Here is a 15,949-nt window from a genome sequence, read left to right on the forward strand (position 1 = left end):
TGAAATAAGATCAAATACCCGAAAAGGTGGGAATTTAAGGAGATGGAACCTGGATAAACTGGAAGAACCAGAGGTTGTACAGAGTTACAGCGAGAGCATAAGGGAACAATTGACAGGAATGGGGGAAAGAAATACAGTAGAAGAAGAATGGGTAGCTTTGAGGAATGAAATAGTGAAGGCAACAGAGGATCACGTAGGTAAAAAGATAAGAGCTAGTAGAAATATTTGGGTAACAGAAGAGATACGGAATTTAATTGATGAAATGAGAAAATACAAAAATGCGGTAAGTGAAGCAGGCAAAAAGGAATACAAACGTCTCAAAAATGAGATCGACAGGAAGTGCAAACTGGCTAAGCAGGGATGGCTAGAGGACAAATGTAAGGATGTAGAGGCTTATCTCACTAGGGGTAAGATAGATACTGCCTACAGGAAAATTAAAGAGACCTTTGGAGAAAAGAGAACCACTTGCATGAATATCAAGAGCTCAGATGTAAACCCAGTTCTAAGCAAAGAAGGGAAAGCAGAAAGGTGGAAGGAGTATATAGAGGGTCTATACAGGGGCGATGTTCTTGAGGACAATATTATGGAAATGGAAGATGATGTAGATGAAGATGAAATGGGAGATATGATACTGCGTGAAGAGTTTGACAGAGCACTGAAAGACCTGAGTCGAAACAAGGCCCCGGGAGTAGACAACATTCCATTAGAACTACTGACAGCCTTGGGAGAGCCAGTCATGACAAAACTCTACCATCTGGTGAGCAAGATGTATGATACAGGCGAAATTCCCTCAGACTTCAAGTAGAATATAATAATTCCAATCCCAAAGAAAGAAGGTGTTGACAGATGTGAAAATTACTGAACTATCAGTTTAATAAGTTACGGATGCAAAATACTAATGGGAATTCTTTACAGACCAATGGTAGAAGCCGACCTCGGGGAAGATCAGTTTGGATTCCGTAAGAATGTTGGAACTCGTAAGGCAATACTGACCCTACGACTTATCTTAGAAGAAAGATTAAGGAAAGGCAAACCTACGTATCTAGCATTTGTATACTTAGAGAAAGCTTTTGACAATGTTGACTGGAATACTCTCTTTCAAATTCTAAAGGAGGCAGGGATAAAATTCAAGGAGCGAAAGGCTATTTACAATTTGTACAGAAAGCAGATGGCATTTATAAGAGTCGAGGGACATGAAAGGGAAGCAGTGGTTGGGAAGGGAGTGAGACAGGGTTGTAGCCTCTCCTCGATGCTATTCAATCTGTATATTGATCAAGCAGTAAAGAAAGCAAAAGAAAAGTTCGGAGTAGGTATTAAAATCCATGGAGAATAAATAAACACTTTGAGGTTCGCCGATGACATTGTAATTCTGTCAGAGACAGCAAAGGACTAGGAAGAGCAGCTGAACGCAATGGACAGTGTCCTGAAAGGAGGGTGTAAGATGAACATCAACAGAAGCAAAACGAGGATAATGGAATGTAGTCGAATTACGTCGGGTGATGCTGAAGGAATTAGATTAGGAAATGAGATTCTTAAAGTAGTAAAGGAGTTTTGCTATTTGGGGAGCAAAATAACTGATGATGGTCGAAGTAGAGAGGATATAAAACGTAGACCTGCAATGACAAATAAAGTGCTTCTGAAGAAGAGAAATTTGTTAACATCGAGTATAGATTTAAGTGTCAGGAAGTCGTTTCTGAAAGTATTTGTATGAAGTGAAGTCATGTATGGAAAGGAAACATGGACGATAAATAGAAAAGAAGAGAATAGAAGCGTTCGAAATGTGGTGCTACAGAAGAATGCTGAAGATTAGATGGGTAGATCACATTACTAATGAGAAGGTATTGAATAGAATTGGGGAGAAGAGAAGTTTGTGGCACAACTTGACGAGATGAAGGGACCTGTTGGTAGGACATGTTCTGAGGCATCAAGGGATCACCAATTTAGTATTGGAGGGCAGCGTGGAGGGTAAGAATCGTAGAGGGAGACCAAGAAATGAATACACTAAGCAGATTCAGAAGGATGTAGGTTGCAGTAAGTACTGGGAAATGAAGAAACTTGCACAGGATAGAGTAGCATGGAGAGCTGCATCAAACCAGTCTCAGGACTGAAGACCACAACAACAACAACCCGAACGTTGCAGATGTAAGGAACACAGTCATTCATAACCAGATCCAGGCGCCGGGAGCTTTCCAGAGAATGACCTCACAGTATAACATCGCTGTAATCAATAATTAGAAGTATAAGTGTGATCGGAGGCTTTCGCGGCGTGTGTGTTGTTTCCAGGGCTCTCGTGTGTCCAGCCGGATGCGATCGTTGAAGTCCCACGATATTTCGGCGAACAAGCTTTCCGCCATCATCAGGTGGTTCTGATGGAATGGTCTGTCTGCTCATTGTCAGTGCAATTTATGTCGGCGGCCGCAATCGAAGCGTCGGCGCTCGCAAACGGAATGTCGGCGGCCGCTACCGGAAGTTCGACGGCCGCAGTCGGACCGTCGGCGCAGGGAATCGATGCCCGACTGACGGACAGAAATAACACTGACAATGAGTAGACAGGCCATTCCATCAGAACCACCTGATGATGGTGGAAAAGTTATTCGCCGAAATATCGTTTGAAGTATAAGTGTTTGTACAAATTTCTTTTTCAGGTCAAGAGGAAAGAGTTTTTGATATTTTAGTAGGGCATGGAGAGATGCTCATGCCTTCTCGCATATTGCAGTTACGTGCTCAGTCTAATTTAGATTTTCGTCTATTATTACTCATAGACGCCTTGCTGAGGGAGAAAGTTGTTATTAGCCCCGTTTACGGTCGAAGATTGTAGGGATTCCCCTAATTTCAGGCTAATAAGCCTACAATAAGCAAGAGGTACCACTTGGGTTTTGGGGGATTGAGCTTTAACCCCACACCCTACACTCACTTTCACAGTGCACATAGATCGGTATTGAGGTTCTCCACAGCTGTCTTCGGGTTTATTGCTTCTACACTTAGACGCAACTGGAGTCATCAGCTTATATGTGGTATTTGCAGTAGCTCAGAATAGATGACACGTCATTGACACACAATGGAAAGGGTATACGACCTAATACCGAACCGGAGGTGATGCCGGACACTGCCTGCCACTATGGTCGCCTTACAGTGCTGGACAAGGCGCACTGCTGGCGAGATGTCGGGTATGAGCGAAACCATTGCACTGCACTAGTAAAGAAATGTAGGCTGCTGACTGCTGAGTTTGGCAAGTAAAACGTCGACGTGGAGAGTGTTAATGGCTTTACTGAAGTACAAGAAGCACATTAGTCACCTCTTGTGCTTCCACGGAAAACTTCAGGTCATATGTTAGCTTTATTAATGCAGATGTTGTGCAGCAATGTTCACGAAAATCTGACTGATATTCGTCTACTTGTTTGTTTGTGGTTAGACAGTTTGTTAGCTGGTCGTTGATCACATATTCTGAGACCTTGGACAGCGCAGGAATAATGCAAATAGGTCAGTAATCAGAGGGTGCTGTGGCAACGTCCTTTCCAGATAGTGGCTTAGCTAGTCCCTTTTCCCAGGCCTCAGAGAAAATACCTGTGGTTAAGGAGTGGTGGAAGACATATGTTATAATGGGCAGTAAGGGTCAATAATAACCTTACGAAAGCAATGATTCATCTATATTACTAAACGCCTAAAACGTCCACTCAGTCCCGTTTGCAGGTTGTCTAAGGGTCTCCAGGGGCAAGAAAATTTTATTCTCACAATTTCATATGCAAGGCATTTTCTGTTTTCAATGTCCGATCGGTCACGAATTAAAACCTGATTGAAAAATCCGACGAAATCTTGAAGAAATGTGTCGGGCAGTGTCTCCAGTGTTCTCGTCGATCGCGTCAGGTCGCACGTTTCAGTTCTGAGCGCAGTCTCGTGCCAAGTGAGAAGTGCGTGCTGTCTTTCTATATTTCAATGCTAAGGCCTTCAGCCAGATTTTATGCAGCCCGCGTAAGGTTTCTGAACAAAACTTGGAAGCGAAAAGAGCTGAAAAAACTGTCAGTTGTTTTGTGAAATGATTTATCTAAAAGTAAGAAATAAATCAGATTAGAGGAACATTTGATGTGCCTCCTGATCATACTCGAAATAATGTACAGCAAATGCGGTGCTGATTGAGAGTTTTAAGTTCAATATTTAACTCTGAAACTTAGAATGTTAAACAGTACCGGTACTGGAGGAAATTTGTCTCGTTAACTGCTTAGATGGTGCAGTCTCATTTGCTCTACATCATTTCGAGCATAATTCAAAAGCGCGTCATATGTTTCTTATGTCTCTTACTTTTAGACAAATCATTTCACAGAACATTTTACTGTTTTTTGGCAGTTTTTTAAATTTCTGTTTGACAATGATCTTCCGCACTGGCTAGCATTATTTAGCCTACGACATCCAATTGTGTTATGTTCTTCACCACTACACAGTTTCGCCTTTGAAAGAATTTTCATATGTATGTCACAACCCGTGAAACGGACATATTTGGACTACAGTCGAAACTTCGGTCAGTCATACGCTGTTAAAGTGCAGTGGGGAGCGCAGATTTTAAAACACACTTCTCTCAGTGCCATTCTGTTTATTTTAAAGGGTGGAACCGTATCCACTGCTTATTAAAATTAACTTGGCTTTCTCCAAACTCTACTTGAGTTTGTAAGTGCTGTATCTTTGCTGTTTGTTTCTATATTTTACCCTCAGTCTTCTTAGATTTCTCAGTATCTTATTCCATCTTACAGACTCGAAGGTTTTCTCTGGGCGATTGCTTCCAACATACATTTATTTTTCTTTGTTTTGGCTTGCCCATTGTCGCTTTTCTTGTACCTGTTACCCAGAAAGCAAATTGACATTCTTCCAGCATGTCTTCTATTTTTTTTTTTTTTTGTATACAATTCTGGGCACCAGTTTACAAGCATGGCTTTCCAAACCAATCGTTCTACGGTTTTCACATTTGTCGGTGACTCTTGATCCTTTATTACAGGCTTCGTTGGAGTTGGCTTTCATATATAAAAATTCACACAAAAGGATAAGCAACATTTAAGATACGAGCTTCCTCGTTATAATTTCTAAAACACTATAGGACTTTCGACGCAAATAAGCAGAAAATTCCTCAGTGTTGTTTTGCGCTGTGTATGCTCGCTGGGCTCCTCTTACTGTTATCATAGTCCCCTCCTACTGAAACAAGAGGTAAGTAGTGAAGGAGAAATGCTTTAACAAGTTTGTTTGTGTGGCCATCCTCCGCAGCGAGCATATAAATACTTGTTTTGTAAATAAGACACATGCGTAGGACAAACAGATAGAACATTCGATGTCAGATACAAAGAACACATGAGAGCCTGGAAATATGGGACGAAGCACTCCACATTTGCAGAACACCTAAGAGAAAATGACCACAAACCAACCACTAGGGAAGATGACATGAAAATAATTAAAATAAACAATAAAAAACACCTCCCTACCATACAAGAAAATTACCACATACATAGAACCAAAGCAGAGGGGCAAATCCTGTTGAATAACCAAGTACACATGCCAAGCAATACATTATTTACAGTAATAGATAAAATAACAGAATAACGTTCGTAAAAAGTATTAATTTAATAATACTGTCCCAATAATAATAATAGAACCCAACATCTTTACACTCATTCATCCATGAACCCCTCCACAGCATACTGAAACGAAAAGTCAAATCAGCTGTCACCAAAGATTTCAGCCACTCGCTAATAGCTAGTACACTTCCCCCTCCCCCCACCCCCCAGCCCCCACCCCAAGAAAAACTCGTCGGCTCTATCCCCCTCTCTCTCTCTCACTCATACGCAAGCACAGTATAAACATCACAAATAGAAGTTAGTCTCGAACATATACTTCATTAGGTTGGCAACAAATAGGTAAACATACCAAAGAAGATGAAACACGTAATGGAGTCGCAATATTTACGTTTTGAAAAACAGTGTACGACGAAGTAGTTGTATCGAGTGACAAAAGAACAATAGTCCACCACAAAAAAAGAGTGAGAAACATGGCGAACAGTGTGTGGAAGACGAGAACACAAATATGTCATTATATGACAGTGATAAAAGTGGTAGTGCGACCTCCAGACCAGATGTGCGGAAACGCAGATCAGCAAAAGTTAAGTAATTACTTTTTTACAAAAAAAAATCGCGAAGTCAACTGTTTAGTAATCTAAAACTAACAAAGCTGTATCGACATGTTGCCCTGGCTTGCTGGATCTCTAAATCTTCCTCCAACAGAGCGCAAGTGGGACATGATCGGACGACAGCTTTAGCGACATTCACAAACAGCATTAACTGTCCCTGTAATGACCGACCCAGTGCAGCAGGCATGGAACTCTGTCCTACAAACTGACATGCGGCACCTGTGCAACACAATTCATGTACGTTTCCATGCTTGCATTCCACATTCTGGCAGTAACATCAGTTAGTAATGTGCCAGTGCTTCACATTTGGAATGGCTTATCTCGCGCTTACATTAACCTGCGATTGTGCAATTTTAGTTACTAATTATATTACCTGAACAAATTTATTTCCAAAATTTCATTACTCTTTGTTAATTACTTTTGGTGTCGTAATCTTTCCGTCAATGTATGTTTAGGTTCCTATATCATCTGCCTTGATTTGAGGTTGTTTGGTGACAGAGATTGTGGTCTAACCTCTTTTCCTGCCACCCTGTCACTGTTGCTGGCTTCCCCGTGTCCACAGATGCGGATGCAGCTCAACATCACGCGAGTCTACCCGCCAGACCACGGGAAGTACCACTGCGTGGCCAAGAATGAGATGGGCATCACCAGGGGTGTCTTCAACGTCTACGGTAAACGAAAGTCTTTCCTAGAATGCCAGCTGTATGCTATGACTTACCTCACTGTATTTTCTCTCTTCGTGTTTTGTGTTATTCACGACAGGAAAATTTTTCCTTTATATTTCCGCATCCGTGTCCACCCTAATAATAATTAACTAATACGTTAGACTTTCTGTGGGTCGATATACACATACTATTTCTTCACTCTGTCCATCAATTCACGTAACCGAGTTAATTCGTTAATAAAGACACGTTTCCAACGACATTAGCAACTCCAATGCTACATGTTGATCGGTTCGGTCTTTCAATGCTCTTAGCAACAACTAGTCTTTCGACTCACTGGTAAGATTCTCCTGCTACGGCCTTAGCTTTACGAGAATGTTGCAAACTACTCCACAGTACTGATTGGCTCCATATCATCGTCGCCTCCTCCGAGGAAATACTTCACCATTGCAGGTTCTTGTTTAACAGAACCAGCGGGCATTAACTGCGTAGTTGCGATGAATTAATTTGCTCATTATCTTAAGCAATGACGTATTTTGCGCAACTCAACATATAGTTGTCGTCCCTTGCTAAGACAACCAGCTAATCAGTCATGAACGGAACTACGTAACTCATATCTCTGAGCAGGTTAGTAAGACCCGGGCTGGCCGGTGCCACTACTGCCATTACAAATGAAATAGAGGATACAGAGCGCAAAACAGATTTGTCAAAGTGGAATCATACTATAATTCAAATACATATTTTCTCTGAAATTACACTATAGTTTTAAACGTTTCTTCCACTATCATACTAAAATGCTCTGAATATCTTTGTAATACTTCCTTCTTGCCGAGCGGTTCTAGGCGCTTCAGTCAGGAACCGCGCGACCTGAGTCACGGAGAAACTTCTCGGTAACACATTTTAGGCGTTCACGAAGCCCCATAGTGTCTCAAGTTCCATTACAATGTACCTAATTTATATGTATATAATGCTGCTTCAGAAGAATTTTTTGTTTTTGTTATCCTCCGTAGGATATTTCCGCATGCGGCCCATTATCATACAAGATGCAGTTGTGTCTTCATAGCTTTTTAAAGAGAAAAAATATCAGTTCTTTTAAACGTGGGATTCAAAATACGGTGATTAATAGCAGTAATAATAGCAATAATAATCATTCGGTATAATAATTTACAAAACATATTGCATAATGAGAACTCAGTCATGGTTCATCATTAAGAATTATTTTGGCATTCACATGGAATGACGTACCAGATCTGTAGGAAACAAAAATCACGACCAATGACGGCGGTTCAGTGGTTGAAACCGTGGCCTGTCATTTGTGAGGACGGCGGTTCAGATCCTCATCCGACCACCCAGGTTTACGGGAAAGGACACGCCCGTTTCCTTGCCAGTCATTACCCGCCCGAGTTGAGCTTTGTCTGCTGCGATCGCGTGGTCGATGGAACTTGAAAGGATTAACTTTATTCCTTCCAAATCATCAAGCTTGACAGCCTGAAATTCTTACGTGAATATGTCTTAATCGCAGTCACGTTAATCCTGCTAAGTTAGCTAAAATATTCATAAATGGGTTCGTTTCAAGAATTTACGAGATCTACAGGACACGTAAAGCATCTACGAGAAATCTACAGGTACGTCTATTCTCCTAAAGCCACGTTGCAGTGTTAGGGTGTGTACCAGCACCATAGTTCTAAGAGGAAATGACATACCGAAACTTTACAGCAGCTCAAAACGGTGCTCCGGACCCAGGCCGTAACCTGGGTCGTTAGTCTTTCCTGAGCGATTGCTCTACCATCTGAATTATACAAGCGCGTCTCACGAGCTCCTTCCCTTCGGAGTTTCACTTCCGATGATGTCTCTCCACAGCTTCCGAAACTTCACAGGTGTTCCGCGTACCTTGCGGGACTAATACTTCCAGCACTTTGGAGATATACAGGAAGTGTGAATTTTGGGAGGCAGGGGATGAGATGTTAGCGGAAGTAAAACTGCGTATCGAGGAGGTCGTGAGTCGTGCTTGGATGGCTCCGTCGTTGCAGCACTTTTCGACGATAGGTAAGCGTCCCAGGTTCAGGTCCCGGCTAGGCACGCAATTTCAACTGTAAGAAGTCCCAAACCAGCACATACTTCGCTGCCGAATGAAAACTTATCCTGGAAATAACGTAGTGTCTAACTTACTCGAACGTAAGGGGGTTGGGTTGTTTGGGGGAGGAGACCAAACAGCGAGGTCCTCGGTCTCATCGGATTAGGGAAGGACGGGGAAGGAAGTCGGCCGTGCCCTTTCAAAGGAACCATCCCGGCATTTGCCTGGAGCGATTTAGGGAAATCACGGAAAACCTAAACCAGGACGGATGGACGCGGGATTGAACCGTCATCCTGCCGAATGCGAGTCCAGTGTGCTAGCCACTGCGCCACCTCGCTCGGTTCGAACGGAAGCCCTCAGAATTTTGACAGTAGTCTAATCCTCCCAGAAATTCACGTCGTTTTTTGAGGCGTCTATCACTCAAATTTGACGAGCATCTCCGCAACGCTCCCGAGCCTACTTAACGAACCCGAGACGAATCGCGTTGCACATTCTCTAACTAATCTACTTAACCCACTCGTAACAGTCCCGGATTGATGACCAATATTCACGAATTGGTCGAATAATTCTTTTCTGAGCCACTTAAGGCTGAATTATCGTATTGGAGCATAAGTTCGTAGCGTTTTTCCATAAGATTAACAAACACAACGAACACACATCACAAAGACGTTAGTCACCGATAATGTATTCTCCTTCACTACGTACAACAATCTGCCAAAAGTTGGGTAACTTTCAGATTCCACTACTGACAAGGGAACCTCCCCATCGCACCCCCCTCAGATTTAGTTATAAGTTGGCACAGTGGATAGGCCTTGAAAAACTGAACACAGATCAATCGAGAAAACAGGAAGAAGTTGTGTGGAACTATGAAAAAATAAGCAAAATATACCAACTGAGTAGTCCATACGTATGATATACAACAACAAGGCTCACGTGAGCCCAGGAGCGCCGTGGTCCCGTGGTTAGCGTAAGCAGCTGCGGACCGAGAGGTCCTTGGTTCAAACCTACCCTTGGGTGAAAAGTTTAACTTATTATTTTCAGTTTATGTAACAAACGCTTATATTTTCATCAATTTTTGGGAGTGATTATCAAATCCACAAGAAAATCTAAATCGGGCAAGGTAGAAGAATCTTTTTAGCCATTCGCCAAGTGTACAAGTTAGGTGGGTAGACAACATATTCCTGTCATGTGACACACATGCCGTCACCAGTGTCGTATAGAATATATCAGACGTGTTTTCCTGTGGAGGAATCGGTTGATCTATAACCTTGCGATCAAATGTTTTCGGTTCCCATTGGAGAGGCACGTCCTTTCGTCTACTAATCGCACGGTTTTGCGGTACGGTCGCAAAACACAGACACTAAACTTATTACAGTGAACAGAGACATCAATGAACGAACGGACAGATCATAACTTTGCGAAAATAAAGATACTAAAATTTTCAGTCGAGGGAAGACTTGAACCTACGACCTCTCATTTCGCAGCTACTCACGCTAACCACGGGACCACGGCGCTCCTTGAGTCCTATACTCATTGATGTTGCATATCTTCGCATGGACTACTCAGTTTGTATATTTTACTAATTTTTTTCATAGTTCCACACAACTTCTTCCTGTTTTCTCGATTGATCTGTGTTTAGTTTTTCAAGGCCTATCCACTGTGCCAACTTATAACTAAATCTGAGGGGGGTGCGATGGGGAGGTTGCCTTGTGAGAAATCACGGAACTTTGAGGCGAAGAACTCGTGGAGCTGTGTTGGGAGCGTACTTTCTTCCGTGAAGGAACTTCTTTGAAGGTTGTTCGACAGAGAGCGGGGAAGGTGAAAATCTGAGGGTGCGAGGTCAGGTAAAGTACGTAGACACGGTATGACTTGCCGGCCCAACTCCTGTATACAGTTTTCGTCAGTCTAGCAGAATGCGGCCGGCTTAGCAGCACGCCACTCAGACGTCTCGGTCGTTGTTGTAGGACTGCATCTGCAGGACGTCTCAGCTGTTGACAGTAATGTCAGTAGTGACGGTTGCACCTTGTGGAAGCAATTCATAGTACACCACGTTGTCGCTGTTCCACCAGAAACATTATCTTATGTGGATGCGCGCAGGTTCTTCTACGGAAAGTTGCTGTTTTGGTTTGCTCAGCTGTTCCTTTCTTTACCTAATGCTAGCTTAAAGATACCAATTCTCGTCACCAGTAACGATACAGCATAGGAATGCTCGGTGATGTTCACGAGACAGTTGATGACGAGCAAGCAGAAATCCACATGTGAACATCCGCTGAATTTTGTGATTTTGGCTTAGAGCAAACGGTACCCGTACACCGGAGTTTTGGTCATCACATCTGGCAGTTCTCGTGTGCACTGACGTGGGTCATTGTGGGTTAATGCTCGTAACCGATCATCGAATCCCAAAGCCTTCCAGTACGTGCAAAGTCACTAATGTGAAAACGGTTCTCCATAAAACGAGAAAACCATTTCCTTCCTGTGCTCTGTCCAAAGGCATTATCGCCATACAAAACCCAAATTTTTCTGGCTGCCTCCGCTGCTCTCACCTCTCTACTGCACTCAAACAAAAGAATGAATATGTCGGAAATGTTGCGACTGATCCACTTGCCACAACATCTAGAGTCCACAGCCCTACTCACTGTCTCCAAATTACAAAACGACAGTAAGAAACTCAAATAGCAACAGTGAGCTACAAATAAAGAGTGATAATCGGTAAGTAAACCCATAGCATTCGGAATACCAACATGTAAAACAAAAACGCTACAAACGTGTACACCATTCTAACAATTTTCCCTATGGTTTTCCCAGTAAATCTCAATCTGGCATCTCTGTTTGCTTCACTAAGTTCTGCGTTCCAGCTTTGGTCAGCCGGCCGTTGTGGCTGAGCGGTTCTAGGCGCGTCAGTCCGGAACCGCGCTGCTGCTACGGTCGCAGGTTCGAATCCTGCCTCGGGCATGGATGTGTGTGCTGTCCTTAGGTTAGTTAGGTTTAAGTAGTTCTAAGTCTAGGGGACTGATGACCTGAGATGTTAAGTTCCATAGTGCTCAGACCCATTTGAACCATTTTTTGAGATTTGGTCAGTTTCGACGGATATACCTAGCTATTTTCTGTTTGTTATTACTCCGAATCGTGAGCCACGAAAAATGCAATCGGTCAGTAATGATTTTTTTTTTACTATTTATCTGCAATACGTACAAATTACGTTAAATGTCAATTGTCAGCCCCTTCACCAACCATCGATCCTCTGCACAAAGCCCAGAAATTCTCTGAGTCTTCTGGATTTGCATCTTTTTTGTATACAATTGCTTTATCGCTATCAGCCTCATGGAATTAGCTACGTTAAATACTATATCATTTATATTTATACTGAAAAGTAACTGCTTTACAATATTACTCTGGTTTACTACCAAAGTTACTTTTACATCTGAAAATTTCGCCTCGTTAAGATCAACATGTCGAGACTTACCTGCTCGGAAGTTCTGAATCCAGTCGCAAAGCTTCTTTGATATTTCGTAGAGGTAGCGATATTGCGTTATTCTTTCGAATGCCCTCCCGGAAGTCAAGTAACTATTTAATAAACCGTATGCCAGAAGCTAGATCTCGTGGAGGCACACTCTATCCAAGTCTCACTAGGCATTCGTTTGCGGAAAGCAGTTTGATTCCTACAGAGAAGATTTTACTCCGCCACACCACATGGTGTCCTTTCTTCGTTCTATGATATACTGTTAACAGAAGTGAGTTTCCCATGGAGAAAAGCCTGCACTTCGAGATCATAACTCTGTGGGCGTTCATTACTATGAGTTATATCTTATATAACCCTGTTGAAAATTTTGCAGTCTATAAGGACGGGATCTTTTGCTTTTCACTGTGAAGGCAGGTGAGAAACTTAGACCTAGCGCAGTTGCTGTCGTCATGAGCCACGGTTTTAGTTTACATGTGGAATGCGGCGGATGCGGTACCTAGAATGTGCCCACAGCAGGTCTGTCTCTCCGTAGACCGCAGGATATTACAAAAATATTTTTATGAGGCGGACGGAAGAAAAATGGGCGGTGGTTTTAATCTAGGTAATCGCGCCGGCTAATATTTCATTGCGAACGTTTGCGTTTCCGCCAGCTAGTAATTAAATGAGCAGGCAGCCCGCGGGAAACGACGCTCTCCGGCTCACTTTTGGAATTCCATCTTCTTGCACACCTGCAGGCAATTCTGCCGACCTACGTGCGTCTCCACCCTGGGTGCATGGTGGCAACGCCCTCTTCCAGAAGCATTTCCCTACTTCTAAGTTTCGCAACACTTCATTATATTGCTTGCTCTTACTTTCTCGCATGACCTGTGAGCTGTTAATAATGTACCTAACGAGAGAAGATAACTTATTTTTTCATCACCAATAATGATTCATTGCTAAAACCTACTCGGATTCTTCTGTATACACTGCCAGAGAAAATAAATGAAGCACCAAGAAGTGAAGAAGGTGACTTAATGGGTTGAGAGAATATATGACGTTATTTCAGTATTTACAAAATAGAGTGAGATTTACAAAGGACTGCTTATCAACATGACATTAAAGGCCCTCTGGCGTGGAATTAGTCAGGGGTTCAGTTGGAAAAGGTATTATACAGCCTTTGTATTCTCCCATCAGGCAAGTTGCCCCGCGACTGTTGTAAGTCGTCCATGATATCTCTGATACTAGAACTAGGACGGAGTTAGTGTCCGAGTTGGTTCCATACATATTCTATCACGGACATTTCTCGGCATCTTACTCGTTACGGAAGGACCTCAACATCACGCAGACACGTCATAGAGATGCGTCCTATGGGTAGATGAGAACAGTCCTGTTGAAGAACGGTGCCACAATGCTGTCATTTGAGAGGTGGCACATGAGTAAGCGAGCTGACCGTGACGAACCATTGTGCCGTCAGCGTTCACTCCATCACAACCAAATGTGCTCTGACGTCATATCCGATGGTTCCTCACAGCATAACGAGAGTAGTAATACGACTGTGCCCCTCCTAAAGACTGGAAGAATGGGACCTTTTTCAAGGTCGCTGCGTGCTCACTGTTGACAGTCATCTGGGAGAGTGTAGAATTATATTCACAGTGAACACAACGCGACGCAATTCGGCAGCAGTTCATACTTCCTGATCTGCCCCACTCCAAACGCAGCCGCTTGTGTTGTTGTACAGGGATGTCTAAACCTTAAGGACGATAGATACTTTAGCATGATGTTCACTGAAAAGTAACATAGATATTTGAATCTTGGACCATATATAGAAAGGACTTCTTCAGTAAAATAGAGGAGGTAACTCAAAGAAATATTTAGTTGCCTCATAAGTTCGTTCGCTTTTCCCTACAGTGCATAAGGTCGTGCACAATATATTATCAGGGCTGTTAAGAAAGTAAGTTCCGATCGGTCGTGAAATGAAAACTGTTTGTAACTGACAATTCGAACGTTTTTACAGCACAACTTTTATTGACGTGAGTCTACATGGAAATGACTGAATAATAACGAAAAATCACAACCACAAAGCCAGTAAGAGGTTTCCTACTAGAGGCACTAAAAGATAACTTATAAGTTTCCCACAAGAGTCCGTTGTAACACACATACACTTAATTCCAAATCCTGTTCCGATATCGAAGACGTAGTCTTCGGTGGAGACGTCCTTGAGGTCGGTATTCGGCGTGAACTGACGTCCGGTGCTGGTTCTAGAATTTAAACAGTATTGGCCAGCCAATCAGATGTTGGTGTAGTTAAACGTCCTGCAGGCCATCTCGAACTCCCTCTGCAGGAAGTAATACGCGGAATGTCTGTTTCCAGAACAGCCGATGTTTCCCATTGCTTACGCCTTTGGGCATAGGCAACATCGGTCCTGTGTCGTGTTAGATGTGTTGCCGGCCCGCAGGGGCTACCTTGGCGACGGCGTAACAGAAACCACTGTAAAAATCGGATTAAGTTTTACTCAGACGTGTTGTCAGTGTCTCTAGTACTCCCGTCGATAGCGTCACGTCGCTCTTTTCAGTTTCGAGCGCACTACGAGAACATAAGGATACCTAGAAAATAGTGTCTTCCACCAAATATGAGGGACGGGTGAGAAATTTCGCCTGAAGCTATGCAGCCCACATAGCATAATTGTCATGCGTTTACTTCTTCAATACAATTGTCAGCCGCATTCTGCAGCGGTAATGAAGATGCTCTTGCAACGTTTTCGATGGGAAGTGTTTCAGTACCCACAATACAACCCATAACTGACCACCTCTGAGATTCATCTCTGCCCATATGAGCCGCTGACTATGAAGGCAACACTTTGGCGCAGACAACGACCTGTAGACCAGAGAAGAGAATTGGCAGAAAGCGCTGGAGGTTGCCTTATCATAACGAGGTTATTGGAAAGTTGGCACAACCTTACGACAGATGTCTAAGTTGGAGCGGCGACTACGTAGATATGTAGCTAGAAGTTGTAGCTAACTCTTGCGAATGAAAATGTATGATTTTAACATTTATTTAAATTTATCGGCCGACGGGAACTTACTTTCAGAATGGCCCACGTAATTAAATAAGGTGGATCGGTTTTGTAAACAAACTTTTTCTTGCAGTATACATCGTTATTGTCGACAATATATTGCCATTTCTCTGGAAGCTTATAAATGCTGTCCTTCCAAAAAGTGGGTGTTTCCAGGTTGATGAACTCTACGAGGTTCAGTCTGTAGTCCTCCAAGGAGGTGAAACGTTTGACATTCAGGAAATTGTTCACGGAACGGAACAGATGAAAGTTTGAATGGGCAATGTCTGGCTAATACAGCTGTTGGGGTAACACATTCAACTCAAAAAAATACAGGTTTTTACAGGTGACTAAAGAGGTATGTGGTCTGGCGTTGTTGTGCTGAAAGACGACATCGTGTCTCAGATCCGGTCGTTTCTCATCAATGGCTGCCGTGAGGCGATCCAACTACGAACAGTGATAGTCTCATTCGGAGGAAGTTCGTAATACCGGACGCTTTTGCAATCCAACCAGATGAATAGCAGAACCTTTGTCGGATGCAACCCTCATGTAGGAACAG

The 15,949-nt window shown here is 42.9% G+C and overlaps 1 protein-coding gene across 1 annotated transcript in view; it reads left to right on the forward strand.

The window, feature by feature from the left end:
- LOC126263277 (uncharacterized) overlaps positions 1-15,949 on the forward strand; it is an 881,511-nt gene that overhangs the window by 636,307 nt on the left and 229,255 nt on the right. Inside the window, exon 10 of the mRNA XM_049960363.1 lies at positions 6,726-6,834. Coding sequence (XP_049816320.1) covers positions 6,726-6,834 — 109 coding nt within the window. The remainder of the gene's footprint in view (positions 1-6,725; positions 6,835-15,949) is intronic.

Source organism: Schistocerca nitens, chromosome 6 (assembly GCF_023898315.1).
Source record: "Schistocerca nitens isolate TAMUIC-IGC-003100 chromosome 6, iqSchNite1.1, whole genome shotgun sequence".
Taxonomy (NCBI): Eukaryota; Metazoa; Arthropoda; class Insecta; order Orthoptera; family Acrididae; genus Schistocerca; species Schistocerca nitens.